Below are 26,577 nucleotides of genomic sequence, written 5' to 3'. Positions count from 1 at the left end.
GAAAGCCCAAAAAACCCACAACAGCACTTCCATTTTTAAAATTCTATGAGTTCTTAACAGATGCAGTAATCAGCATCTATAAAAACTAGAGGTCATCAGAAATCCATCAGCTTTAGCATTAAGAGATCCATAAACCACCTAAACTGAGTGTCAGCAACATTTTAAGAGCAATGCTAAAAGGGAAATGAAACTACAGAATTGTTTGCAGGGGTGACTGAGCTGTTCCCTTAATATCTTCAGAAGTTACTCACATTTGAAATAATTATAGGAAGTATCACGGTAGATCCAAGGGAGTTGCCAGTTTTTGCACTGCTCCTTTGCTTTTAACATCAAAATGTTCTGCCACAAAGAACGTTATGTGTGGATTTCAAGCAGGTGTTAAAAGAAGAATCTGCTTTGTTTGCTTGCTTCCTGGTCTAAGGACAACCTTGTAACCCAGTCAAATGGTTCAAAGAAGATGAGAAAAACTCAGAACCGTTTTAGTTTTAAAATATATATTGAAAATAAAATCAGTTTGCACTTTCTCACAAACACTGGGCATGTTTCAATCCAATTTCAACACATTTAAGTCCCAACAGTTTAAAATAATTATCATCCATATGCTCTAATTTCCATCAAAACAATTGGAATTATACTGTTTGCATTTAAAACCATAGCCATGCATTGTATCCAACATTACATGAGTCATGTTCCTGTCTTCGCAGCCCCAAAGTTCTTTCAAAGCCATCTAAGTTGGTGGCTATTGCTGTTTTTTGTGGCAGCGATTGCCAGAGTTTAACTATGCACTATGTGAAGAAATACTTTCTTTGATTGTCCTAAACCTTCCAGTGTTCAACCATTAGTGATGTCCCCAAATTCTAGTGTCACTGTGGAATGCTTCACTGCCTCTTTGTTCTACGCACATGGAACAATTTGGTTCTGCTGAGCAAGTGGAACCACCAGCACTGGACATGACCCCAGGGATGCAACTTCAGAGGTGAAAATTAGTGTACTGGAATAATTATTTGCGCCCAAAAGCAAGTCCATTGTTGAACTTGCAGCTTTACTCCAGGATCCTGACAGCCCATCCAAGTGCTATAGTGAAAATAATTTGTGAAAATAATTTTGAAATGAAATCTAAATTTAGGACAGATGTCCAGTTAGTGCTTGAAACTCAATTCACAACCTTCTGTCAAAGACATTGAAGCAAAGGCTGATTGAAGGTTGCAAGAAAAAAAATATGGGGAGAAATATTTGACTTCTGAAACAAGTGTTAAACAACTCGTGCATTATTACAAAAAATTATAAATATGTGACTTAACTAAATGTAAAATTTACTTTTCTTCTCCTTTGCCCAGTAATAGTAATCAATTACTAACCTTGGTGCTGGAATTCCTGGGCATTTGGCCATAACTCATTACAGCTAATAAACTGGACTGTGGACCTCATCGTCAAGCCAATGATCTTGCTGAGGATTCCACCATCTGAACGTCAGGCCAAAAAGCAGCCCATTAACCGATGTTTCCCCCTGTCTCAGATCGAATTGTGCAGAGGTATTGGATGATGCTCCTGGGTAATAGGAAGACTGGGCAGGATTCACCTAGCAAGTCCTTTTGCTTGCACAATGGAGCTTCCTCCATTCTCCCCCTGCCCCAAGACAATTGGCTTTGTGGAGGGCGATTGCAAGAATCTCCACCTAGCATGCAGGGGGGGGGGGGAGGAGAGGGATTAGTCTGCCTGGCAAGCTGAAACGCTTGAGTTCACAGGACATTCCTCGTAAAACAACGTATAACTGTAAACTGGTCTGTTGTAGCAATCAATCCGTATCCACTCATCAGGTAATTCATTAATTACAAAGCAAGAAACATGATTTAAATTAGTGGTTTAAGTATCTTTTCTCATAGTGATCTAAAACCAGTCTATCTTGTTTCTAACTTCTATGTAGTCATGTGAAGGCTGCAGTCCTATTCTCTTTTCTGTAAGGATATTTCATGATCGTCCTATTAATCATTTGAAATTGATATAAAGTATCAACACTTTAAAAGGCTAATAAATAAACTATAAATAGTTTTCCTTATTTAAAAGACTGGGTTCCTGTACAATTTCCACCTCCATCCTAAGGTGCAAAAGTTGGGTGGATGATATCTGATGAGGCAGTCAATAAAAAAACCCTATTGCCCAAGCAGAAGTGGTGGAGGCTGCACACACTACCTTATTCTTGAATGCATCTCCAGATCAGCAGAAGATAAAGACCAGCATATGTAGGATTGCTTTAAATATTTACTTCATCTGGTGCTCCAAGCCAGAAAATAAACGCCATCTGACAACTTTTGCTGACAAAATACCTACAAATTAAAAGGCACTGACAGATGGCATATTTGAAGAGTTCATTTCCTTGTCTCTGAAATGAGTGATTCCAACTGTGCAGGCTAGTAGGATAATATCAATTAGGTATCAGACAAGAAGACTTTTGTCAGCACCAACCAGCATATGCATAAAAAGGTTATCCATGGCTGAAAGAGATTGAAAGCTCTTCCCACAGATCATCAATGCCAAATGGAGTAAGCAGAGAGTGGCTAGTTCCTAGGCCCAGATGTCTTGCAAATATCTCTTCTCTTCTCTTAACAGAGCAAGCATCTTCAGTGCTTCCAGTTTATCAACTCCTCTCTCAGAAGTTAAGATATCTACTAAAGCATCGTTCACATCTTTAGCCATATTCTTTGCATCTCTGAAAAAATGGGAAAAATCATCATCAGTCAAGCAGACAAACCAGTATTGTTGATGGAGGTGGTGTCACTTTCAGACAATTATCAGAAAGAGAAGAGTACAATATGTGTGCGCGCGCACGCGTAAAAGAACTGGTCACATTTAAAATCAATTGACTGGTCAACTGGCCATGTATTATCTGACATATTGTATAAAGTCAATCACGCCATTGTAAGTTGACTACCCCTTTCTAACTGCACACCTGAAAAGGCAGAAGTTTTTGCTCTGCAGTCCTGCTAGACTGTGTATGTAGAAATACAAATTCTGTTTCCCCCAGAATTTGGACTATAACAAAGGTTTAGAATTTAACTTGGTAACATTTAAGCTACATGCTAGACTGGGAGGTTCTGCCTCACTGGAATGAATGGGAGTTGTTCAAATGTACTGCTATACTTTTGCACATTTCCAATCCCCCCCCAAATACAGCTTGTGCAGGAGAACCACCCAGTGGATTATGCCCATAGGGCTTTAGGATTCAAACAAGTCTCTCAATTAACTACATTTGTACTAAATAAATACTTAGAAGATCTGACCAATGTTTAGGCATTATTTCATCTGCCAAGCATCTAAGCTAAAAGAGGGGCAGTTGGATAGAATAGGGCTCTTGAGATGTTTGAGGTTAAGTTGCTAAATAGCTATTGACCTGCAGGAAGATTAGATGCTGCAAAGCATTTGGCACTTGAAGGAGGTTTTCTCGCCCTATGCCACAAACTGCTGACTTTGACAGTTCTACACTCAAGGATACTGGAGGGGTGGAAGCTTTAATGAGATTAGCGGTCATGGCTCAGTACAAACTCTGATAATGCTAACTGAATGCACCTCCTACAGCCTTGAATTCCACAATCTTGAACCACTGCATTTTCCTTTAGGTTAACAGCCTACCCAATCTTCTCAAAGATCCCTCAAATAAGGTTTATGCATTTTATAGACACAAGGCACGGTCCAGCCAAAGTTCAAACACTTCTAAATTCTACTGATAGGTGATTTTATGCACATTCTCAGATTCCCGCTACAGTGGTACCTCGGGTTAAGTACTTAATTCGTTCTGGAGGTCCGTTCTTAACCTGAAACTGTTCTTAACCTGAAGCACCACTTTAGCTAATGGGGCCTCCTGCTGCCACCGCGTGATTTCTGTTCTCATCCTGAAGCAAAGTTCTTAACCCGAGGTACTATTTCTGGGTTAGCGGAGTCTGTAACCTGCAGCATATGTAACCTGAAGCGTATGTAACCTGAGGTACCACTGTACTGAAATTAATGGGACATAACAGGGGCTAACCACCAAGATGGTAATAACCATGAAGTTTAGGTTAGCATATGCAACTTAAGAGCAGCTCCACTGGGTGAGATCATGTCCATGTAAAAATGACACCAATCAGTCCTTCTGTTAGTGCCAGATGAGTGGAGACTATGCTTGTGTCATCAGGGCATTTAGGGTACTAACATGGCCTTCTTATTTCTCTCTAACACCCTTGTTGCCTTAACTTGCACTCTGGCTTGCTCTATTGTTTTGTCTCAACAAGCCCCATACAAAGCTTGCTGTCCTCCCTTCCAGTTCACTTTTCAGCTTGTTAAGAAGCTCTCTGGGCAGCTCTTTCTGCAATCCTCATCTTCTCACAATCAGCGATGTCATGAAACTGTGCCTAAAGGGAGTATTCTCTTCAGGAAAAGACAAACAAACCCACCAGCACACCTGGGCTCCCATTAATTTTGTTTTCTCATCTTTTGCTCCCAGCTCTTGCTAATCTAAAAGCAGTTAACGTTTTTACAAGTTCTTGCAAATCCAAGTTTCATAAAATTCGGCATGACTCACCCGCACACGTAAAAATACCCTTTTTCCTGCAGCAGAATCCTGGTAACCTCTTTGCAGTAAAGCCGAAGGTTATCTTGAACGTATTTAGGAGTGGCAGCTTCTACTGCATCTGGGGCGTCTCTTGAGAAAGAAACCTTCAGGTGAGTTAATGTGCCACTTTCAGCAAAGCACCTGAGCTCCTCTCTGAAAGATAAAAGTTAAGGATCACTGCAAGGGTAAAGACATAATTCCCTTGCACAGCAGCTTAGGGGGCAAGGGGCTGAGAGGAACGAGAGCGCAAGGCAACAACTTACTGGAACAGGTAATCTTTGACCTGGTGGCGACAGCCAAAAAACAACCATGTCTCTCCAAATGTCCAGTCTTTGTGATCTTCTTGGAGCTTCTGTCTGAAAAAGAATTTTGAAAAAAACTGTAACTTAAGACTGTGCATGCCCTATACTTAAAAACAGCAGCAGCAGCAGCAGCAGCAGCAGCAGCAGCAGCACAAAACAAACCCAAGTTCTGCATCCTGTATTACAGCTCTCTCCAACCGGCTGGGGCTGATGGAAGCTGGAGGCCAAACCTCAAGATGGCCCCAGTTGATGGAAGCCTGCACTCGTTATGCTGGTTTACATTTATTTCGCATCATTCATTCTGGCTCTGCTTGTCATGGGATAGGCCAAGAAGTTTATCTTCAACACTCTTGACTACCTGAAATCCTACAAAGCCCTATTATCAGGTCTGAGATTTCACCAAACACTGTCCGTAACATCTAGCAGGGGTCAGCAAACTTTTTCAGCAGGGGGCCGGTCCACTGTCCCTCAGACACTGTCGGACTATTTTTTTTTTTGGGGGGGGGGGAGAAATGAACGAATTCCTATGCCCCACAAATAACCCAGAGATGCATTTTAAATAAAAGGACACATTCTATTCATGTAAAAACACGCTGATTCATCCATGGGCCAGATTGAGAAGGTGATTGGGCCAGATCCGGCCCCCGGGCCTTAGTTTGCCTACCCATGATCTAGCCGATCTACCTTTCTTGTCATGGGGAGTGTGCACATACAGCCCTGATTTTTTTAAATTATCTGCACTAAGGGCACACTTCAAATCTAGTTTCCACTTCCTCTGTTCAAGTATCTGTGAGCACTGTTATGAGTAGGTTTGCTCCTGATCACGGCTGTTTGAAAAGATCCTTAATTCAATATTCTGTGCTACAATACTGCAACACAGGGAGATAAACACTAAGGAAGGAAGGAGGAGGGAGAGAGCCTAACCACTCAATTCAGTGGCATCTTATGGGCAGTGGATCCAAGATGCATACAAAATTCCTCACTCACATCACTAGATGAAGTCATTCAGTGTGCAATGGGCTGAGCTGTAGGTATCTAGATGTCACCTCCATTAAAGTAAACATGGAGGCCACATGCAGAGTATAAACATGCATATATAGCAGCACGAAGGATTCTGGACCAGACTGTGCCCACTGCTGCAAAATGTGAACATCCTCCCTTGGCCTCGTAAGTTTCTAGGCCTCATGATAACAACGATTCTGCTGTTTGCAGGGATATGGATGAAGCCAGTCAAAGAGGGAGCCATGTGCCTTTTCTAACGGCAGTTCACAGCAAAATCTTTTACACATGTTACTTGAGGGCACGCTGCAGTGACATGAAGAATCAGAATGACCATTAAAAAACCTATTCATAGATCCTCTTGCAGGCTGGAATAAGAGAACTCAGTAATGATTAGAAATGATGTCCTCATTTCTTTAAATCAATTTAAAGAAAGAAGATTTCTGAAGTAGACATGAGGCCCGAAACACCTTTCTTTTCATCCTTATTATTTAATCTTTTGCATTTATCATTGGGACAAGGTGGTCTGAGAATATTACACCGATCCTGGCCCAATTGCAATGGCTGCCAATTAATTCCCAGGCATCATTCAAAGTGCTGGTTTTGACCTATGAAGCCTTAAATGGCTCAGAACTGCAACATAAAAAACTAAAAAAAAAAAAAGTTTAAACAAACAAATGCGAAAAAACCTGAAGCCTTTTATAGGCATTTTGACAGATGATATTCCAAATGATAAGAGGGTTTTCCTGTACACAACAACAGCAGCAAGAATGTTGATTGCCAAAAATTGGAAGGGAGAGAAAATTCCAACCAAGGAAGAATGGCAAAATAAATTATGTGAATACTTAGAACTAGCAAAGATGACAGAGGCAATCAGGAATCAAACAAACCAAAAATTTAAAACTGAGTGGAAGTTTTACAGAGTACACTTAGAAAAACACTGTTCCCAAACAAAATCTCTAATATGCTTTGATTAATTTTCGCAAATTAGTTAACAGACAGATAATTTACGTTATGTGAGATCAATGAATTGAATTTGAAAAAGGACACAGTTAAAAAGAAAAAGAAGAAGTAAGGACCCACAATGAGGTGAAGGGAAGTCATTTTCAAAGATGTTGAATTATTCTGGTTTTTCTTTATGTATCTTATGATGTTTTGAATAATGAATTGAATAACTGTAATGATAAGTAAACTTAATAAAAATACTGCCAAAAAAGAAAAAGGGGGGGAAGGGAAGGACCTTTCTGAGTCGCTGACCCTGGAGAGCAGCGGCTGCCAGCCAAAGCAGTCAATCCTGGGCCAGCCAGCCAGCCTGAATGAACACAAGGCATGAAACTTCCTTGAAAGCAGCTGAATGGTTGCCACAAACAATGAAGCTAGTTCCAACCTTTAGAGAACGCTTATTTATTTAGTTCATAAAATTTATATACTGCTTGATTGTAAAAAACCACACACCCTCAAAGCGGTTTACAAAATGAATGAAACAATGAAATTATCAGTAAAAAGACAGTTAAAAACAGCTGTTTAAAACATTAAAAAAAACATTAAAATCAACAGTACGCTAAAAACCAGATAAAAGCACCTGTCAAACTTTTGCTTATCTGTATAGGCTTGCCTGAACAAAAATGTTTTTAGCAAGTGCAAAAAAAGAGTACACTGAAGGTGCCTGCCTGGTGTCAAAAGGAAGGGAGTTCCAAAGTGTAGGTGCTAGAAGATCGGTTTCTTATGTGGCATCTGGTGCAGTCTGAAGCCCTTGAGTGGGCATCCATGAGGGAAGGAGATCTAGCAGAATGTGGGGCACTGGTATACATCATATATGCAGCTCCTGCTGAATTAAAGTTAAAAATGAATTGGGGGGGGGGCGCCTCTCCCCATATGAACCGCATTGGACTCTGCATTCATCCTCCGAGGCCCTTCTTTGTGTGCCTCCTCCTAGAGAGGTCCGGAGGGGGACAACACAAGAACAGGGCCTTCTCTGTAGTGTTTCCCTTTTGGGGGATGCTCTTCCCAGGGAGGCTCGCCAGGCATCTTCATTATATATTTTTAGGTGCCAGGTGAAAATGTTCCTCTTCAACCAGACCTTGGGCTGATTAATATTCTACAGTCTTTTAAATATGTCTGTGGGAAGGGGGTTTATTGTTTTGTTGTTGTTTGTTTATTTTTGTCAGCATCGCCCTTGAGCCAGTGCCACGAACTGGACTCATCCACTTCAGCCCCGACTGGGCTAGGCAAGCTGGGTAGCACTTCCAGAGACCACCTTCTGCACAGGAACAGGTCAAAGTGCTGTGGACTCACAGCTTAGAGTTGTGAGCACCGGATTCACTTCCACAAGTAGACAGTCGTCACACAGCAGAGTATAGCAGAGTATAAACGACTTGGAGAGCAGCTCTGTAGAATAACTTCTCTATTCTATCTACAACTATTATACAACTATATACAGAGCTAAATGAGGTCTAAGCATAAAGAATGCTGCACTGCACTGAGTGTCTGCAGCTGCTCTTAGCAGCAACCTTATCTATACACACGATCTCTAACACTCAGTCTCTCTCTCTCCAACACACTGATTGACTGACTGACTGTTTGATGTGGTGCTGGAGCAGAATAAGTAGAGAGCAGAACACTGCTCCTCCTCTCTGGAGAATCAGCAGAGATCATCAGGAGATTCTTGGATATGGGAGGGGTGAAATCTCCTCATCTTTCATGTTTTTATCCTGTATTTTACTCTCTGAACCACTCTCTGAACTCTCTGAGATCTTATGATGAAGGGCATTTATTTCTTTAATAAATGATGAAAATAAATAAAATTAATTTATGCCCTAACTTTTCATTAAAAATTGCCCAAGGTGTCTGTGACTATTTAAATGCCTGGTGAATGCAAACTCCCTCCCTTTAGGTTATCATATTCTCCATTTGCACTACGTGATATCCGCTCAGCACCAACAGTGGGCTCACAGTGGCATTATACCTCTCAAATACCTTCTATTCTAACTACATCAAAGTTTCAGCCCACTTTAATTCACAGCTGCTACAAGCTGCCTTTCAATAAAATACTCAAGCCATTGAAATAATATGGAATAAATTAGTCACAGCAGCTTGTTAAACATCACGAGTTCTCATTATTAGCAGTAATGATAGCAAATCTGTTTCCCCTTCATTCTGGAAGACAGCTTCTGGCTGTCCCATGTAACACTTTCCCAAGAATTTATTACCCAGTTTAAAAAAGAAATCATTTGGCTTTGCAACAATTCAATTTCATGCTCCACATACAGATACGTCTCTAGATTATTTTCCCTACTTCTCTACCCTAAATTACAAAAACCAAGGCAGCAAGTTGACACTTTAAAATCATGTTAAATCAAATGTGAATTTGGAAAACACAGAACTACAAAGATGAGAATCAAATGTTGAAGGCAGGACATTTGGTACATGCACAGCTTAACTTCAACAACAATGATCTTCAAGCCTGGTTGATGTGCGGGGAAAAAAATTAAAATCTACACCCCCTACAAGAAAACGTGTTTGGTGTGTGGAAAACAACAATCTGTTAGCCTTAATGCACTGCTCAGAATTACTGAGCTAAATGAAAACACAACAGATAAAATCAAAATAGAGTTGGAATGTGCAATCCTGCATTTCAGCCCTTCCATACATCTGTGGTCATAATGTATAGCTTAAAATGTACAACATTCCCATCAAGCCTTCATTCCGTGACCTGGCATATGTCAGATAAGGTGGCGTTGACTACCTTTTTTTAAAAAAGAAAGCAATTCATAAACCTAAGAGATATTAATTGAAGGAAAGGCAGCAGAACATTACCAGCGGCCTCCAACATCCCATAGAGAATAACACTGGAGACTGATGCACTTCATGGTCCAATCTAACAGACTCCTCATTATTTATTTAATTCATTAGATTTCTATATCGCCCTTCCTCATAAGATCTCAGGATGGTTCACAGAATAAAATACAGGATGTAAACAAGTAAAACAAAAAAGCAAAACAACAACCCCCTTCTTTTATAGTCACATCCCTTCAGTATGAAAAAAATCCTTAAATGATTAATGTAATTCAGTGGTAAGTAAAATGTGGAAAATAAATAAAAAATGGCTGCCCTTTCTTCTTCTTTTTTGACATTAAATTGGAATGGTCACACTATAAAAAACAAAACAAAACCCACCAACTTAACTGTGATCTACCTTGTGGCAATACAAAGTTAAGAGTCCCTTTCCCAAGACAGGGCTCCTTTCTACTCACAAACACAGAGACCATCAGATGGGGGGCCCCTTCCCTGGAGGTAGAGGGGTGTGCGTGTGTGTGAGAGAGAGGAGAATCATGCGGTTACAGTATTCATGCACATGCCATAACCATGTGGGATGCTGTCACCAGGAAGTACATGACGAGGGTGTCAGCTGCCCAGCCTCAGCCCACACAATGTACGTGGGTGAAGATCCATTTCTGTACATTATGCAAGACACCAGATAACTTTCCCTGCCTCAGGGGATGAAGGACTCTGTGCCTTTGTGGTGGCTGATATATATTGCTGAATCTGTCTGCTTCCCACTAGTATTTTTCACTCTGTTCCCCCCTGTCCTCTGCCACGGGCATCTCCAGGTGCTGTGAATTACTTTCCTAAACATTACAAGCTGGCAAGGAGGAGAGGTTTTTTAAAAATATAAATCATGGGCTTACCTATGTTGCAGGAAACCAATAAATGGTGCAATTCCAGTTCCTGGACCAACCATAATAAAGGGAATTGATGGATCCTCTGGTAAGTGAAAAATGTTTGCTGGACGAGAAGATATGGAAATCTACAATGCAGTTCAGTATCATTAAAATGTAGATGAGGAGAACTAGCAGATACATTTATAAACTATACTCTTCTTCTAAAGATTTGTATTAAAAAATGCACTGCCACAACACCCACTAAAATAAAGGTCTTCCACATTTTCCTAAGAATTAGATACACCATGAGCTAAAATCAGCACAGCTACCCTGTTCCCCCGAAAATAAGACAGTGTCTTATATTAATTTTTGCTCCCAAAGATGCGCTAGGTCTTATTTTCATGGGGTGTCTTATTTTTCCACGAAGAAGAATACGGTACACATTTATTGTTGAACAAAAAAAGAGGAAATTTATTACCTGTATACTGTACAACGCCTTACGGTAGCTTCGGGGGCCTTATATTCCGGGGTGGCCTTATATTTGGGGGAGGCCTTATATTACAGCGAGAGGCAAAACTGGAAGTAGGTCTTATTTTCGGGGGACGTCTTACTTTCAGGGAAACAGGGTATTTCACAAATTTCCATGTAAAACACTCTTTCTCCAACTGTAAGGCACATTAAGTCCTGTGCTGTGACACACAACCCAAGGCACTTGCTGTTGCTAGCAGAAAGTATTTGGGTGCCATGAAGTAACTAGCTGGAGTAGCTGCCGTTTCTCTTTGGGCTACGAAGTGCCTCATACTGCCACAAACCAATCCCTGTAACCAAGTTTTCCATTTTTCAAATGAATGCCAAAATCCTTATAACTCCCAGACAGGCTTCCACAGAACACTTGCAGAAAACATGCACTCTTTTATTAATTGCCCATTTTTTCTCAATTTAGATGACCCAAATATGCAAGAGTGAGCTGTCTCCCCCAGGAGCAGCTTAGCTGCTCCATCCTGGACCATCCTGTCAACTAAGTCGTAAGGAGCTTTTTGTGTTTTTTAAACCACACGTCAGGTGCAGAGGGGTGGAAAAGCAATCATCGACTCCAGCAGGAAACCTAGAATGTTCATTCTTCCTTGAACCATTCAGTCTGTCTTAGAACAATACTGACTTCAGCAGTTTCAAGTCTGGAACTAAAACTTGCCATGCAAAACCTACTTTTCATTTTTAACCATATACACCCATCTTTCACATGTCCTTTCCTGGTTCTTTCACTTCTTATGCAACCCTCCTTTACTTCCAAAGTGGGATGCAACTGCAAGCCCCAGGCCCCACAGTTAGAGATGCAGGTACTGGAAAATCCTATTAACTGGATTCATCTAAAGAAAAGAAAAACCCACTCCATTTCCTAAAATAGTTGCAACATCAGTCTGGTTACTGCTGCCGCTTCCAAGCCCCCAAATCATAACAAAGTGGAAAAGATGGCCTTTATTTTAGGAACACACAAGCTCTGTCTGTACCATAATAAATGCCCAAGAACTTAGCTTTCTTCTGATACCTTTGGAATTAGGAGCTCCTCCGCTTTTGTACTTGACTGAAGGATTGGGGAAACCAGCTGAAGCAGCCACCCGGTGCACACCCCTCTTCGCAGTTCACCTAGATGGGTGGGAAACTCCAGAACATTAAAGATGAAACTCATCTTTCCAGACTGAAATAAACTGGAGCTGCAATGAAACAATTAAAAGGAAATCAAACGCTTGGGACAGTTAAAGGAAACAACTATCTCAGTGTAGGAAAGGTCAGGTGAGAAGATATTGCATCTCACCCCCCACACCGCAAATTGGTATGAAAAACCCCATCTGGGAAAAAAAAATTAAGTAAATCATTTTCTCTCCTGATAATGGTTATACAAGACCTTTAAAATTATTTTTACTGAGGATCTTGTTGTAACATCACATTGTTACTTGCGTGCACCAATGAGCCATCACAGAATAAGCACCACACACAGAATTTCTGTAATGTCTCAGAAACAACAGGTTCCAAAAAGTTCCTTCATGCATTCGGCTGTGAGTCATCTAGTTGTTCAGTAATGAAGCAATGAGATTTAGTGAAGTAGAGGCATACGGGAAATGCCTCCAGATGCCTGGGATCAATGTGTTATTTATTGAAAACATTTTCAGTTTAGCACAGGCTTCCTCAACCTCAGCCCTCCAGATGTTTTTGGCCTACAACTCCCATGATCCCTAGCTAGCAGGACCAGCAGTCAGGGATGATGGGAATTGTAGTCTCAAAACATCTGGAGGGCCAAGGTTGAAGAAGCCCGGTTTAGCACCTTAGGAGCCTTCTCCATCATAGGAGGATGAGGTCCAAAGAAAGAAAGAAAGAAAGAAAGAAAGAAAGAAAGAAAGACACCCAATTTATAATTAAAATTAAACTTAGATATTGCATTACCTTGCAGCCGAGTAGGGTCTGGCTTGCAATTTAGGAAGATGTTCTGAAAAGAACAGAAGTGAATGAATGCAAGATTTCACCCTTCCTTCTACAGCATCAAGACGCTTCCAATATTAAATGACAGGCATTTACATAACGCTTCAAAGGATTCCAAAGAGCTCGACATACGTTATCGCGATAATTTTTATAAACAACCTTGCCAGATAGTCTAGTACTATTATCTCAATAATTGGAAGGAGTGGGGAGAAGGGAGGCAGAGAAAGATGGTTAGCCAAAGCTGAACTACTGAATATATGGCCGAGGTAAGATTTCTAGTTTCTAGTTCACAGCTTTCTGGCCACAGGTGTGGGGCAAAGGGCTGTAAGTCAGGAGCACTTGCTCACACATGTGCAATTCTAAACTACAGCAATGCATGGATCTTAAATTTAATGTTTTCAAATGAAATACATCTGGGATAGCTCAGTTGGTAGAGCATGAGACTCTTAATCTCAGGGTGGTGGGCTTGAGCCCCACATTGGGCAAAAGATTCCTGCATTGCAGGGGGCTGGACTAGATGACCCTTGGGGTCCCTTCCACCTCCATGATTCTATTATTCTAATCACACACGTTTCCTGTATGGTCTCAGCAGGAAAATAAGCTTCACTAGTATGTATTTCTATATCTTCCACTGCTCCTAAGAATCGGAGCAACTTCTGAAATTATTTTCCCTTTATTTACCTGTAACATTTTAAAGAAGACACACCCATATGTACAAGTTTCAGAAAACAGGTGTCAACCTTTTGATTTTATTAAAAATGCAATATCACAATTGGTTCCAGTGATTGCAAATGTTATCTTTGACCCTGGCCCTGGGGTTCTACCCTGAATTCTAGACTGTTTTCTCTTAGCTGCTGCCAGGATGGAGATAGCTGCAAGAGAAAATCTTACTTTGCATTTCTGGTAACTCTGCCCAGACTTATAATTTCCCCGCAATCAGTGAACCTTATTTCCAAGACATCCATTTGCTACAATGGTCACAATATCTTCCTTTTCTTGCTGTGTCTATTCCATGCAACTACTCACCAAGGAGAAGACTTAGGGGAGGCTTGCAAGCTGGAAAAGCATGGAGTAAGTCCAACAAGCACACACCCACATCCCTTATGAAAGCATTGTAGTCAGAGGATCCTTGTTTGCTACACAGCTCTTGCAGTCTCCTTTTTTCTCCAGCATCAGTGGTATATTCTACCAGAGAGCGCAAAAATGCCTAGCGGAAGAGAAGAGTCTGTTTTTAATTTGGTTTGATTATTCTCAACTTATGTTCCGCATCCTCTGTCACATCTGTGATAAACAGTGTTCCTAAGGATTCCTGTAAGGCAGGGGCTCTGCAGAACCTCACAAACATCAATAACCTCTTGCTAAAATGTCCTTTCGTTGTTTGGACCTAGTGGTAAAAAACTCTCCCAACTATGGTCATCTCTGCTCCCACTCTTAGCACACCCAGCCTTTAGTCAGGCAAGAAGTGACTTCAGCTGAGAGGAAGGGAGGCTGTCGGGCTGTACCATCCTAGGCATCTCTTTGCTAATAATATGCCTTTGAAGACAGAACAGGTACAGACAACCCTCTGTGAATCGGCTCCTAGTAAACCAGGTGGTTGAGGATGTTACGGGAACATGCCTGGGGACTGTTGTACCAGGAGAGCCATGCTCCAGGTTGTGGGTGGGGAATACGGAGATACAGGTCCCAATCCTAGTATGAGGAAATTGGTCCACAGGTGGTACCTCACACCCCTCCCATTTATTTGCTCCTTTATTAGGGGCTCCACCACTCCAGAATGTTGGAGGGGGTGCAACATGGGGGACAAAATTTAACATATGCCGGTCATATTTTACAATGCAAAACATCTGGTGTAGAGTGTTCTTGCAGGTGTCGCCTATAATGAGGCAGACAATAGTAGTTTCAGCTTTATTGGGTGTTTGTAAGGGCAAGATAAAGACCTTGTGGTGTTTCTCCTATGGATGGCAAGACTTGAGATTGCTAGGTGCTTGAAGGTTTGGAGGGAATGGTTATCCAAAACTTGGTGCGCACAGGTCTGGATGCTTGCTTTGGCTGAAAAGCTGACCTGCCAACTGAAAGCAACCAGAAAACTAACAGGCTTCAGACTCATTTTGTGGCACATGCCATAGCTCTATTTCAGATATCCAGACAGCATGGACTGCAATCCCCAGAGGTCTGGATGAATGGCTGGTGAAATGTACCACTGTCACTGCCTTACTCTTCTCTCCATTGTGACACGTAGCATATTTTTATGGTTCCAATTTTTGTTTTGTTATCTGAAAAAAGGTATTTTGCATTGTTACAATATTTTTAATAAAACGCTTTAAGAAAAAGATACATGGCTTTCCTCCAAGGAGCTCAGGGTTGCACACATGGCGTTATCTCACAATATCCTTTGTAAAAACTGTTGAGGCAAGTCTTGAAAATCAGTTTGCAAAGGGTACTCGCCCACAGAGCTTCCCATTAGCCTTCTGGCCCAGTGTGTCTCTCATTCTTGGTCTAAAAGGAGAAGGCTCAAGGAGAAGGATGAAGCTGGGTAAAGCTTTCCTGTCTAGTCACCTAGGCAGCTTTTGCTTGGCACAGGCAACCAGGAGAGGCCAATTACATATCTTTTAGGCTGACTGAGTGACTTGCCCAAGCAGTTTGCGCACTGAAGCACCACAATAACAGCTGACAGAAGCAAACTGCATAAAGTATGTAAGTCACCATGCTGAGTAACATATACATGGGATGAGTGCTTTGGGTAGCACTCTGACCGATAACTCTGTAATTTATGAACGCCCAGGGTTGAGTCAAATGTGACTTCTGTGAACAGAAGGTCTCCTGAAATCAGGCAGAGGTTCCTGCTGAAAAGAGGCAGTGACTTTAGACAATTCCCCCTCTGCTCTGCAATCTCCAGAGCAGCTCGGAAGGGGGCAAGGGCAGGGAGACATTCCGCAACACTGTCTCCAGAGCAGCTCAGCAGGAGGACCACGCAACCGAAGTTCTGCTCATGGGAAATCAGTCTCCAAGCCTTTAAATGTGTGTTTAGAAGGTACAGCAGTTCATAGAGGCTGCTACATGTGGTTTACTGATGACATCTAGTGGTCTAGTGGGAAAGGCCCACCAAAATCAACCCACAAACATGTTTAATCTAGCACCAAGGGAAGATGTACAGTGGACCCTCGAGTTACGTTACCTTCAGGTAACGCAACTTTCGGGTTGTGAACGTGGCAAACCTGGAAGTGTATTCTTCCGGGTTTCGCTGCGCACAAATGCGCTCTATCGCGCTGCGTGCTTGCACAGAAGCGGCACCTCTTCTTGTGGATTTTTCGGGGTACATACGGACCCCCTGGAACGAATTACATTTGTATCCAGAGGGTGCACTGTATTCAAGTTACAAAGCCTTTCATCTGGCTGGCTGCTCATCGTTGCTGGTATCCAGTTACTGATTATTTTAGTTAATGGAAGAGCGTTGATAGCACAGATATCAATATAGCCTGCTTGTTCAAACATGTATTTGTTAACTATTCTTCCACAACTTTGAGCCCTGCAAAGGCAGCGCCTATCAGCACTTATTTCTTCATTGCCCACTCACTAGCAGCACTTGACTTCTTCTTGGACTCAGAGCAGCAGAGAGGAACAAGGCAGTTGTCGTGAGCAGCAAATTTCCTAATCCTCTCTGCTGCTCCAGGTCCAGAAAAAGAGGCCTGGTGCAGCAAGCCAAGGGCGAGTGAACGAGCAAGTGGCAGTGCAGAGAGAGAACCTGAAAGGGATTCTCTGCTGATGGGTCTGGCAGTAGCTGGAAATGGGAGCTGCTCTAAGCATGGGAGGCTCTTGGCCAAGGGAAGCCTCATTCCTTGGCTTCAGTATGATCGGAATCCGGCCTCCTCCACCCCATGAACATTCCATGGCATCGCAACAGCTCACAAATGGGCTGACGGCTTCAGGGGACAAACTACTTTCTGAGAGCTTATTGCAAAGATTCTGCACTGCTCAGAGACTAACAGTTAAAACCGGAGCAACTGAGAATGTCTTCCTCTTGACCTCAGGCAAAAATAAATTTATATGGGAAGTCCCTGTGTCAGCTACCTGATGCCCATGGTTCCAAGTTCCAAACTCCTCCAATGCAGGCTTGAACCACCCAACCAGTCTAGGCCTTAGAGAGTACCAAGAATGGATATAATACAGTTATTTGAAAAAGTAAAGTCACCTTTTTGAGAACTGCTCTTATTTCCAGACACCACGTCAGAATAAATTTCACAGTACTCTTTTCAGGTATATACAGTGGCACAGCTGCTCCTGTTTAAGAAGAAAAAATAAATTTAAATTGGGAACATATCGAGAAACAGTTCCACTCTTCTTTATGATTACTTGTGAGTTGTAAAAGCTACCTCCTAGAAGACTCACTCATGTAGAGTGGCAGCTTTCAAATTATATTCCAGGGAATCCTAGGTTTCCTTCAAACCTTATCAAGGATTCCTTAACATTTACATCAAGAAGCTGACTGTTACCTAGCAGTCATGGAATGACAGGTCCTTAAGAATCAATAATTTTTTTTAAGTAAGCAAAAGTAGACTGACAGTGTCACAAAGCAGGGAAGTAAACAACAAGCTCTCCACAAATTCTGTAATCATTTAAACCAGGACTATTTAACTTGTACATAAGTTATCAGAATGCAGAGGCAGACAGAGCAGTGGCCAAATTTGCAGTGGGACACCAGATTATTCATTGTGGCGAAATCCCAATGAGACCAATAAAAACTCCAAAAGAATCTCCACAAACTAGGTAAGTGGGCAAACAAAATAGTAGTAAGGTTACATTTTTACATTTATGTAAGTTCCATTGTGATAAATTAGGCTTGTATTTGAAAATATTCAGGACTAAGGAAGGCGTGTACATTCTGACAACGCTCCCCAACTTCACACATATGCTGGTGGCATATGAACTAGGGGTGTGCATTAGTTTTAAAATGAATAGAAAGAACAAAATGTCCCCCAAACATTTCAGTTTAAAAATCTAATGGAAATTGAAATGCCTTAAAACCCATCTATGTCTATTTTTGTTTCTGTTTTCCCACTGACATCAAATAGGATATCCAGCTAGTACATCTGCTGCCTGTAACTTTGGGGTTTTCAAAATCAAACTGGAGTACATTTTTAAATACTCTGCTACTTGCTCAAAGGATCACATATGCAAAATCTCAGAAAAGAGAAGAGAAAGGGCAATGATTTAGAAGCTGTAAAAAGATTAAAATTATTTCAGCTTTGGAGTCCAAGTCCTGCTCATACGTCACAAGGCTCTAAGAGACAGATGGCACAAGTTTGGGGACAAGACTGTCTAACAAGTGCCTCAGGTATTTTAACTTGAAATGCAATTTGCACAGAACTCCTGAGATCCCAAAATGAAGGGGCAGTTACACAAAATGAGTTTTCTCTTCTCTTCTCAGAAGGGCAGTATCACATGCAATATCATGGTAAATGTATAAAACCTACCTCTTTTTTTAGTGCCTGCCTTAACCTTCAAGCAAACAAAGTAATCTTTCTTCTCTGACAGTCCCAAGATATGAAGAAGCTCTTCCACCTCACTGGTATAATTAGGGCAAATGACATTAAAGGCATCCCCAGGCTGGTAGCTAAATGTGGTTTTCTGTATTTAAAATACAAGTTGGTCCATGTGAAACTGGAAAGACACGTGCCACACACCATTTCCTTCCCTCTATTACATTGCACGCAAACATTGTGGGTTATTCTATCTCAGCCAGACCTATCCAAGGAAACCCATGATTCCAACAGACTTGATCCCAAGGTATGGGCTGATGGTGCATGAGCGCACCACCTTGCTAAAGCTAAGCAGGTTTGTGTCTGGGTGGAAACTGCCTCAGAACTACATGGGCACCATAAGGTGTGCTATAAATACAAAGAAATAAGTCAGTCAGGAATCTTTAGACTTATTGAAATCAGTGGTCTTCTCCACATATTAGCCAGATACAATCCACTCTTTTAATGCCACAATTTGTGAAAATAAACACTTGTCAAAGCAATGGATGTGTGCTCCTTCTTGTCCTCCAAGACCTTTGCAGCTCATTGGCAACTATAAACTCCCGTGAAGGAAGTGTTTCATTATACTAACCTGAACATCTACTGCAGCATGTACTGATACACTTCTGTTTACCAAATTGAGGGCCATGTCTGGATCCTTAGGTAGTCCAAATGGCACCACTGACACATCAAAAGGAGGCACTGGCAGGTAACCCCAAGGTTTTACGGAATTTGGGAGGGAGGAACTTAATGCAGGAGCAGCCCGAACCAACTCATTGTGGCCTGAGAAGTCTCAGCGGGCGTGAAATGATGGACTGGATATATCTGGTGATACCCAGAAACCTGGGAAGAGGGAATAGAATGTCTTGGGAAAGGGAACAGCTGCCTGGTTGGAACACAAAAGAGGAGCACTTCACATTGCAACATTTATTGCAGATTCCCCTTGTAAAATCATATTTTAAAACTTGTTTAGTGTTAAAATTGGGGCAGTGGACTTCAAAAGGGTTGTCTTGTACCGTAGGTTTATCATCATTATCATTTCTGTCAAGTTAATAAAAAAAACCCAAACTAATTCAACTTACAGAAATATCAAGTTCTAGCAGCAAAGTCCTTTTAATTGCATCATCCCTAGTAAGTTGAACAGCCTTGATGACAGGAACCTGGAAAACGGAGCTCTCCGAAAGGCAACACAGGCTGGGATCCTAAAAACAAGCTGACGTAAATTTAGATCGAAGGAATAAGCACATAAATATTTGTACACCATTATATGAAATAACAGTAAAATATATACATGATCCTGCCCCCCCAAGCACATCAAGGCATATCATTTCAATGAAAGAGCTGAGAACATGTTTAACTCTCCAACTTTAGAAAAAAGCCATTGTGGTCTTTCCCAGTAAAAACAATCATCTCTTATCTTCCTCTCCCCACTTGTGAGGATAACATGGCGGGAAGGAGAACCACATGCACCAATGTGCGTTCCTTGAAGGAAAAAAATGGATATAAATGTAATAATAAAATCATTTCCCTTCTTCACAAACAAGTAACTTTAAAATCATGTTGCATCTTTAATTCCCAAATGCAAACTTACAGAAGATCAGAGTTTTACATCTAGAAATGGTGTCCCTGTGGGAGACCTACCTGCTCAGAGCTTTCTTGAAAGTGCACTTCTAGGTATTCTGGTGGCAAAGCAGGAACATTAAGAGCCAACTGTGAAAGTGGAGGAACCGAGTGGAAAAGTGAAGGCTGAGAGCCTTGAAGGGGAAGTTCTGACTTAGTAACTGCTTTTGCTAGGAGATCATTGTTCACACCCGAAACTTCTAGCTTCAAACGCTCTACTCTGGAGTTTATGCACGAGTTACAAACTGCATCAGCACAAAGAGATGGAGGTTGTTCAGTGTAGTTTATTTCTTTCTTTCTGGATGCAAATTCTTGGTGGAGGGCAGGCCAAAGTCCAGCAATCCAAGGGTCAACCACCAATTCCAAACTGAAACCAAGCAAAAAAAGTGAATTTTAAAAAGTATGTATGGAAAGATCAGGATAAACGTCAGCACCCAAACAGCACCTGCAGATTATTTAAACACAGTTTACAAGTTATTTCAAAGGTTTATGTTGGTTTTTTTAAAGAGCGGTTTACAAAAGAAAAAGCAAGAACTGAGACATTGCACACATATTTCACTAGACAGGACTTTAACATATTTTAACAGGCTTTATAGTAGTGGGGAAAAGTTACAATGTGTGGTATTATATTTAATTTTCTCATTCCAGAAACTTAGAAGAAGTGCCCATCTTTTAAAAAAAAAGTTTTCTTATTTACTGTTCTGATGCTAGCTCTTATTTGGTATGTTAATCTAAATAATAAGGCTTTCCCCATATTTCCCTTTTATTCTGATACAGGAGGTGGATTTTTGTTTCTCCAGAGATGACCAAGGCGCAGCCTTGCACCTATCAGAAGATATGTGACTAACTGTATGTCTACCTTTTCTATTTCTGTTTGGACTGTGAACAAAAGAATCATTTTGGGTTTTCTTCATATGTTGTTCCAGAATTTTTCTTTATAATGACACGTGGTCAGGAAACATGTATGAAGTTTCTTGCTCAAATTGCTCTGGATCTCCAGTATCTTATAGTAGAGTTTTGTAAATTTTGCTTATCCTGTAGGGTGTTAAATGCCACTGATACATGAATTTGAAAAGACTATTAAGGTTAAAACTTTATTAATAATGATGTGTTGAATAACCAAGTTCGTTCTTCTGGCTACGTGTGCAGGCTATTGGCTTTCTCCCACTTTAAAAGCCATTATTAAAAGCAGCACACCAGAGCCCTCTATCAGCTGATATAATCACAAGAGCCCCAGTGAGATATTTACTTCCTGGGATGTGCTGTGCTGCTCTTTGCACTGCATTTGCAAAAAACGAAAACAATAGCAGTACTTAATGAGGCAAAGAAGGACAAACTCAACCATGTCTATCAATTTCAACTCCTCTTACTTCTTCTGGGAGATCAAGTCACAAGAGGCTCTTTCCAAGAAGAGATATGGAGCAGGAGGGAAAGGCAGCAGTGAAGGCAGGAGTTTGGGAATGTTTCTGCCCAGTAGCTCTGCAGAACCAGTGGGCAAAAAGACTCAGTGGGGTCATTTCAGCTGAGGCTAAGCCAGCTATGCTCTTAACTTGAACCGTCACAATTGCCCATGGCTACTGCTGACACACTGCCTGCTTCTGGGAATATTTCCTGGGGGAATGAAGGAAGCATGCATGTATGAGCAATCTTCATCTAGGATAGAGATTAAATTTTTAGGAGCAGTGGAGAGTCATTCCACCGTTGTGCTTAATTTGAGGAAAAGTAAATTATTTCACTGGCAGATCTCTCCTATTTCGCTCCTCCTCAGTTTCTAAATTGGTGTCCAGATGGGGCTATAAATAGATGGGGTGGGGTGGGGATTGGAACAAATGCCACACAAGGCGACTTAACCAAAACCTCATCAGAGAAATTTAGGTTTCTTACCCGACAGCATCATCAGCGAGTCCAACCTCATAAAAGCGTTGCGCTCCAAGTTCCTGAAATCGTTTGTCTATTATCTTCCCACCATTGCAGAAAAATGTGTATTCTGAGTCTCCCAGGCCTGCAAATAAAAGTAAGGGAAAAGGCAAACGAAGAAAACCTGCATCAGATCAATTCCCTGGACAAGTTGTTTCAGAATAAATCAAACTCTGCCCTCCAGCTTTAATGCAGCAGTAAGACAAACTACAAAACAATAAGCACAAGTTCCTAGGATTGCCAACACAGGCCTCCTTGTGCAGACATGGATGGTGCCAAGTAGACAATGGTTTCTTCCACGCAGAGTCCAACTGTGTGTCCCCCCCAAGCTTTGGTAAGGCAGGGTGGAATTTTCCAAAGCTGGCTCTCTCACCCGTCCCAGTCTCTAAACCATTCAGGCGGTTCAGAAGAGGAGAACAAGAATGTAAGTTTCTTCTGAACTGGGAACTGGCACCTCCTTGCTGCTGCTGCCGCCACCACCATCAATCCAATCTGGACTGGCCCTAAGATACTAACTCAGAAAGAAGCACTTCTCTTCTACGCAGCTTGAAATGTTTGGCATAAGGACTGGAACAGAGAGAACGGTTCTCATTCTCACTCTTCAGCCCTCCCTGCCTGCCCCAGGTGACGCTGGAAACGGATGACGTGTGGCACAATTGCTGGGCAGCGGCCCCACATGGTGTCGTAGTGCTCTCAGGCTATCTGGAAGTAACTGCGAAGCACACAGACCTGCTCTAGGAACAGCCACTTCCTCAGTGCAGCAGGGGAAACAGAAAGGAGAAAGAAAGGGGGGCCACAAAAGCAGAAAGTGGGGCCATGCACCATTTTAGCAAACTGGAGGCTTAGTCTGCTGCTCCCACCCATCCCTCCAAGCAGCCATCTAGAGAAAACCATTACCTCCCTGCAATCTGGTCAGGAATCAACCGCTATTACAAAAATAAATAAATAAATAAAAATTGCTCATTGATAAAGGTAAGTAGCCAGGCACCAGAATTATCAGTGAAAAAGTCAATGAACTATGGGCAATATTCATGATCTCCAAAGTGCAATAGGCAAAGCCTCTTCCACAATTAAGTTTTGGATGCCTGTATTTAAGTCATCATCCTATTCTTCAGATTCCAAATTTTAAAAGACAAAATTAATTAATTAGCAGACTAGCTGGCTATATATGGCGGATGGCACCTTAAAAGCAGAAAAGCATGTTCGAATTCAATAAGTAAAGTTAAGACACCAAGTCATGCTGGCTTTTTTACTGGTTTCCTATTCAACAGCACACATGAAGTAAAAAAAAAATGTATAGTGCTATTTTTTATTTCATTATCATAAATGAAATAATCCCCTTTGGTTATACAATTGAAATTCATACCAATTTGCCATCGACTTTGGAATCACATTTGTTGGATCAGATTTATTTCGTGGATCATAATTGTAAAATATGGAAAGATACAGCAAAAACACAGTCTAAAAATACAAAGGATGTTAAATTGTAAAATTTAAGAATATATAGCTCATATTTCCCAATGAAGAAAGTACAGCTAAATCCTTATTTCAGAGAGGCTTGAATTGTACCCTGATTCTGTGTGGTGCCTCATCAATACTCGTAATGAGGGCCGCACAGCTATACTAACTGTGATCATAGTTAAGCAATTTGATCAAAAATATATTGGATCCAGCCTGCAGTTTTTTGCAACAAGGTTTCTCCCCTGCTTTATACGAATAGCAGCTTACAAGCAAATTACCTAGCAATCCGTATCGTAAATGGGAAAAGTGGTCCGACGGCAGAGATTTATCGTTAATTTCCTTAACAAACTTGACTGCTGTGTCTGGTGGCTCTCCTGTACCCGTAGTAGAAGTAACAATAACCACAGGGTCTTTTTCACTATTCAAGTTATACTGTAAATTGAAAGAAACAAAGTCGGAGCATAATGCAGAAACATTCAAAACTAGGTGGTATTTGGACGCACACAATCAGAGCTGAACATCCAGTAATGTGAGGTTAAGCCATTGTGATGTTTCAATTCATCAGGTTTTTCAATTAGCTTTTCATAATCTATTTTGATAGCTCTGAGCCTGCTACGGGGAGGAATTTAGTATCACACTAAGGTGATTATTCCATCTGCGCAAGCATTTTGGTTTCCAGATAGAAGAATCCCCCCCCTCCCCACATGGGCTGTCCCAGGAGTTCTCTTGACACAGACCCCTGAGCCAATTTCAGGAGGGGGTGCATGGGGGCAGCAGAAGGGAGGAAGGCCCTATTGCACAAGCAGAAGTCCTTGCACAGGGCTTCTGCGGATGGGAGTCATTTGTTGAATCCCACACAAATAGTGGAGTTTTACAACCAGTGAAAGAAACAGAATAACGGTTCTAATTCCAAGTCTTGCCTCAGCTTCTACAGTAGGTAGGTCTTTACATGTTGCAAGGATCCAAAGTTAGATGCAATAGTTGAGCTTGGAATCAAAAATCACATACTCTCACAAATTATATATACTCAGTCCACAATTTAACCTCTTGCATCCTAATTCTCCACGAACAAATCTATGCAATATATAAGCATAGTGTAGTAGATTTCCTGCAGTACTGAACTTAGATAAGATAGTCCTGTATTCAAATCCTAGCTCAGCCATGAACGTCACTAGGTAACTTTGACCAATCACTCTCTCAACCTAACCTACCTCATAGGGTTGTCCTAAGGATAAAACAGGATAACTTCCATGAGGGGGCATAAGAAGAAATGCAAATGTAATCAAGATGAAACCCAAGTATGCATAAGTGCATTTGCTCACATTTCTGCCTTCTTATACCCTCGGGATCCCTTGAAACTCTACATTTCTATGATTCCATGACCCTCCCTTTCCCCCTCTCCAATTTCTTTTCCCTTGGACAAAATCTGCAGTGTGAGCAACCTGGTAGAAGGTGCAGTCTTTAACACGTCACTACCATCTACGTTGATTACCCTTTTTACCCAAAGACTTCAACAAAAAGAGAACAAAATCAAGATGTACCTTTTGAGGGGAAAGATTTCTAAGGAAAGCTCTGAATGATCCAAAGAAATGTTGTGGAAAGTCATTTGCAAATATGCCACTCCTGTATATTTGAATCGGGTGTTCAAAGAATCTTACCTTGTCTGACTCACTGATGCAGTGAAGATCTGCTTCAAGCCCACTGTCCTTGGCCTGATGGTATATTTCCTCAGCTATAGCTTTTGCCTGACCCTTCTGGCTCGCATAAAGGAGCAAAAACCTATGGTTTGTTTTACAGCACATCTTTCAAAGATCAACTACAGTACATGGGAAAAGAAAAAAGAGAGAAAAGCAAAGGGGTTACTTCATATGCAACAATGAGACTGTAATCCTTTCCAGAAACGGCAGTTCCTGCTTCTCTTCTCCCCCCAGCCTTCCAAATATATTACCCTTCAGAAAGCAAGTTCAGGGCCAAAATTACTGAACAAAGTGGGACTTGCCTCCAAGAATATATGTGCAGGATCAGGTTGGACATACTTTACCCACCCCAAGTGAGGTGGCCCAACCAAAATAGGCAGTACAGGCTACTGCTTGGGGCAGCAGAAATCCTGGAGCTCAAGGCTAATTGGAAAACCCCTCTAGGAAAAACCTCTCTATCCACCCCATTGTTCAGCCCAGACACTGAGATCCAGCGCCGAGGGCCTTCTGGCATTTCCCTCACTGCAAGAAGCAAAACTACAGGGAACCAGGCAGAGGGCCTTCTCGGTGGTGGCACCCGCCCTGTGGAACACCCTCCCATTAGATGTCAAGGAAAGAAACAACTATATGACTTTCAGAAGACATCTGAAGGCAGCCCTGTTCAGGGAAGTTTTAAATGTTTGATCTTTTATTGTGTTTTTAATCACCTGTTGGAAGATGGCCAGAGTGGCTGGGAAGGCCCAGCCAAATGAGCGGGGTATAAGTAATAAATTATTATTATATTATTATTATTATCATCATGATCATCATCCCGATTCTTGCTTAGGAAAACATAATCACAGCAGTGGGGGCAGCAACTGAGTAGGTCCTATTTTCCTGACTGCAGTCAGATCCCCCTCATTCTGTACAAGTGAACGGAGCACAATGCTTCCCTACATTCCATTTTCTTGCCCGCAACAGAAAAGAGAAGCCGCATTAGGAAAGCCTGAAGAAGATGCGCGGAAAGGACCATGTGGAGGAGGAGACGACGACGGCCAGGCAGCCCCGCCGCCCCCGGACCAGGCTTGGCTCCCGCCCCGCCGAAATGGCCTCCGGGGCCTCCCTCCCCCTTGGGCTTCGCCCCCCGCCCGCCTCTCCAGGCCCAGACCTGCTCGCCCGCCGCTCGCCCGCCCGGGAAGAAGCAGCGGAAGAGGAGCGCTGCCAGTCAGAGCAAAAAGGGGCGGGACAAGGCGCCCGATTGGGCGCTCGGCACTCGAACCATAGACTGGAGAAGTAGACTAGGGACGGGAAGGCGGTCTTCGGGGCTCCTCTCTCTTTCTCTCTCTCTCCTCTCCCCGCTGCGAC

General features: G+C 42.0%; 1 protein-coding gene across 5 annotated transcripts; it reads right to left on the bottom strand.

The window, feature by feature from the left end:
• Positions 1-477: 477 nt before the first annotated feature.
• Positions 478-26,575, bottom strand: MTRR (5-methyltetrahydrofolate-homocysteine methyltransferase reductase). 5 transcript variants are annotated; one of them, XR_014550886.1, is made up of 15 exons: positions 26,381-26,510; positions 25,195-25,352; positions 23,815-23,968; positions 22,043-22,160; positions 20,180-20,525; positions 19,621-19,740; positions 18,494-18,647; positions 17,212-17,300; positions 14,049-14,229; positions 12,987-13,029; positions 12,094-12,259; positions 10,575-10,671; positions 4,849-4,941; positions 4,556-4,738; positions 478-2,707 (listed from the first exon to the last, which is right to left on the bottom strand). XR_014550886.1 is itself a non-coding variant. In XM_083624321.1 (15 exons), exons 2-15 carry the CDS (start codon positions 25,336-25,338, stop codon positions 2,563-2,565), a joined length of 2,055 nt encoding a protein of 684 aa, XP_083480447.1. In that variant the 5' UTR covers positions 25,339-25,352; positions 26,492-26,575; the 3' UTR covers positions 478-2,562. The 5 variants fall into 5 exon arrangements, 3 of the variants coding, with proteins under 3 accessions (XP_083480447.1, XP_083480445.1, XP_083480446.1); XR_014550887.1 differs by having other exon boundaries at positions 25,941-26,393; XM_083624321.1 differs by having other exon boundaries at positions 10,575-10,693; positions 26,492-26,575.
• Positions 26,576-26,577: the final 2 nt, after the last annotated feature.

The sequence above is a fragment of the Podarcis filfolensis genome (genome assembly GCF_964270895.1).
Source record: "Podarcis filfolensis genome assembly, chromosome: 7".
NCBI classification, from domain to species: Eukaryota; Metazoa; Chordata; class Lepidosauria; order Squamata; family Lacertidae; genus Podarcis; species Podarcis filfolensis.
Note: the sequence above shows the minus strand (reverse complement) of the source record. Positions and strands in the feature narration are given on the sequence as shown.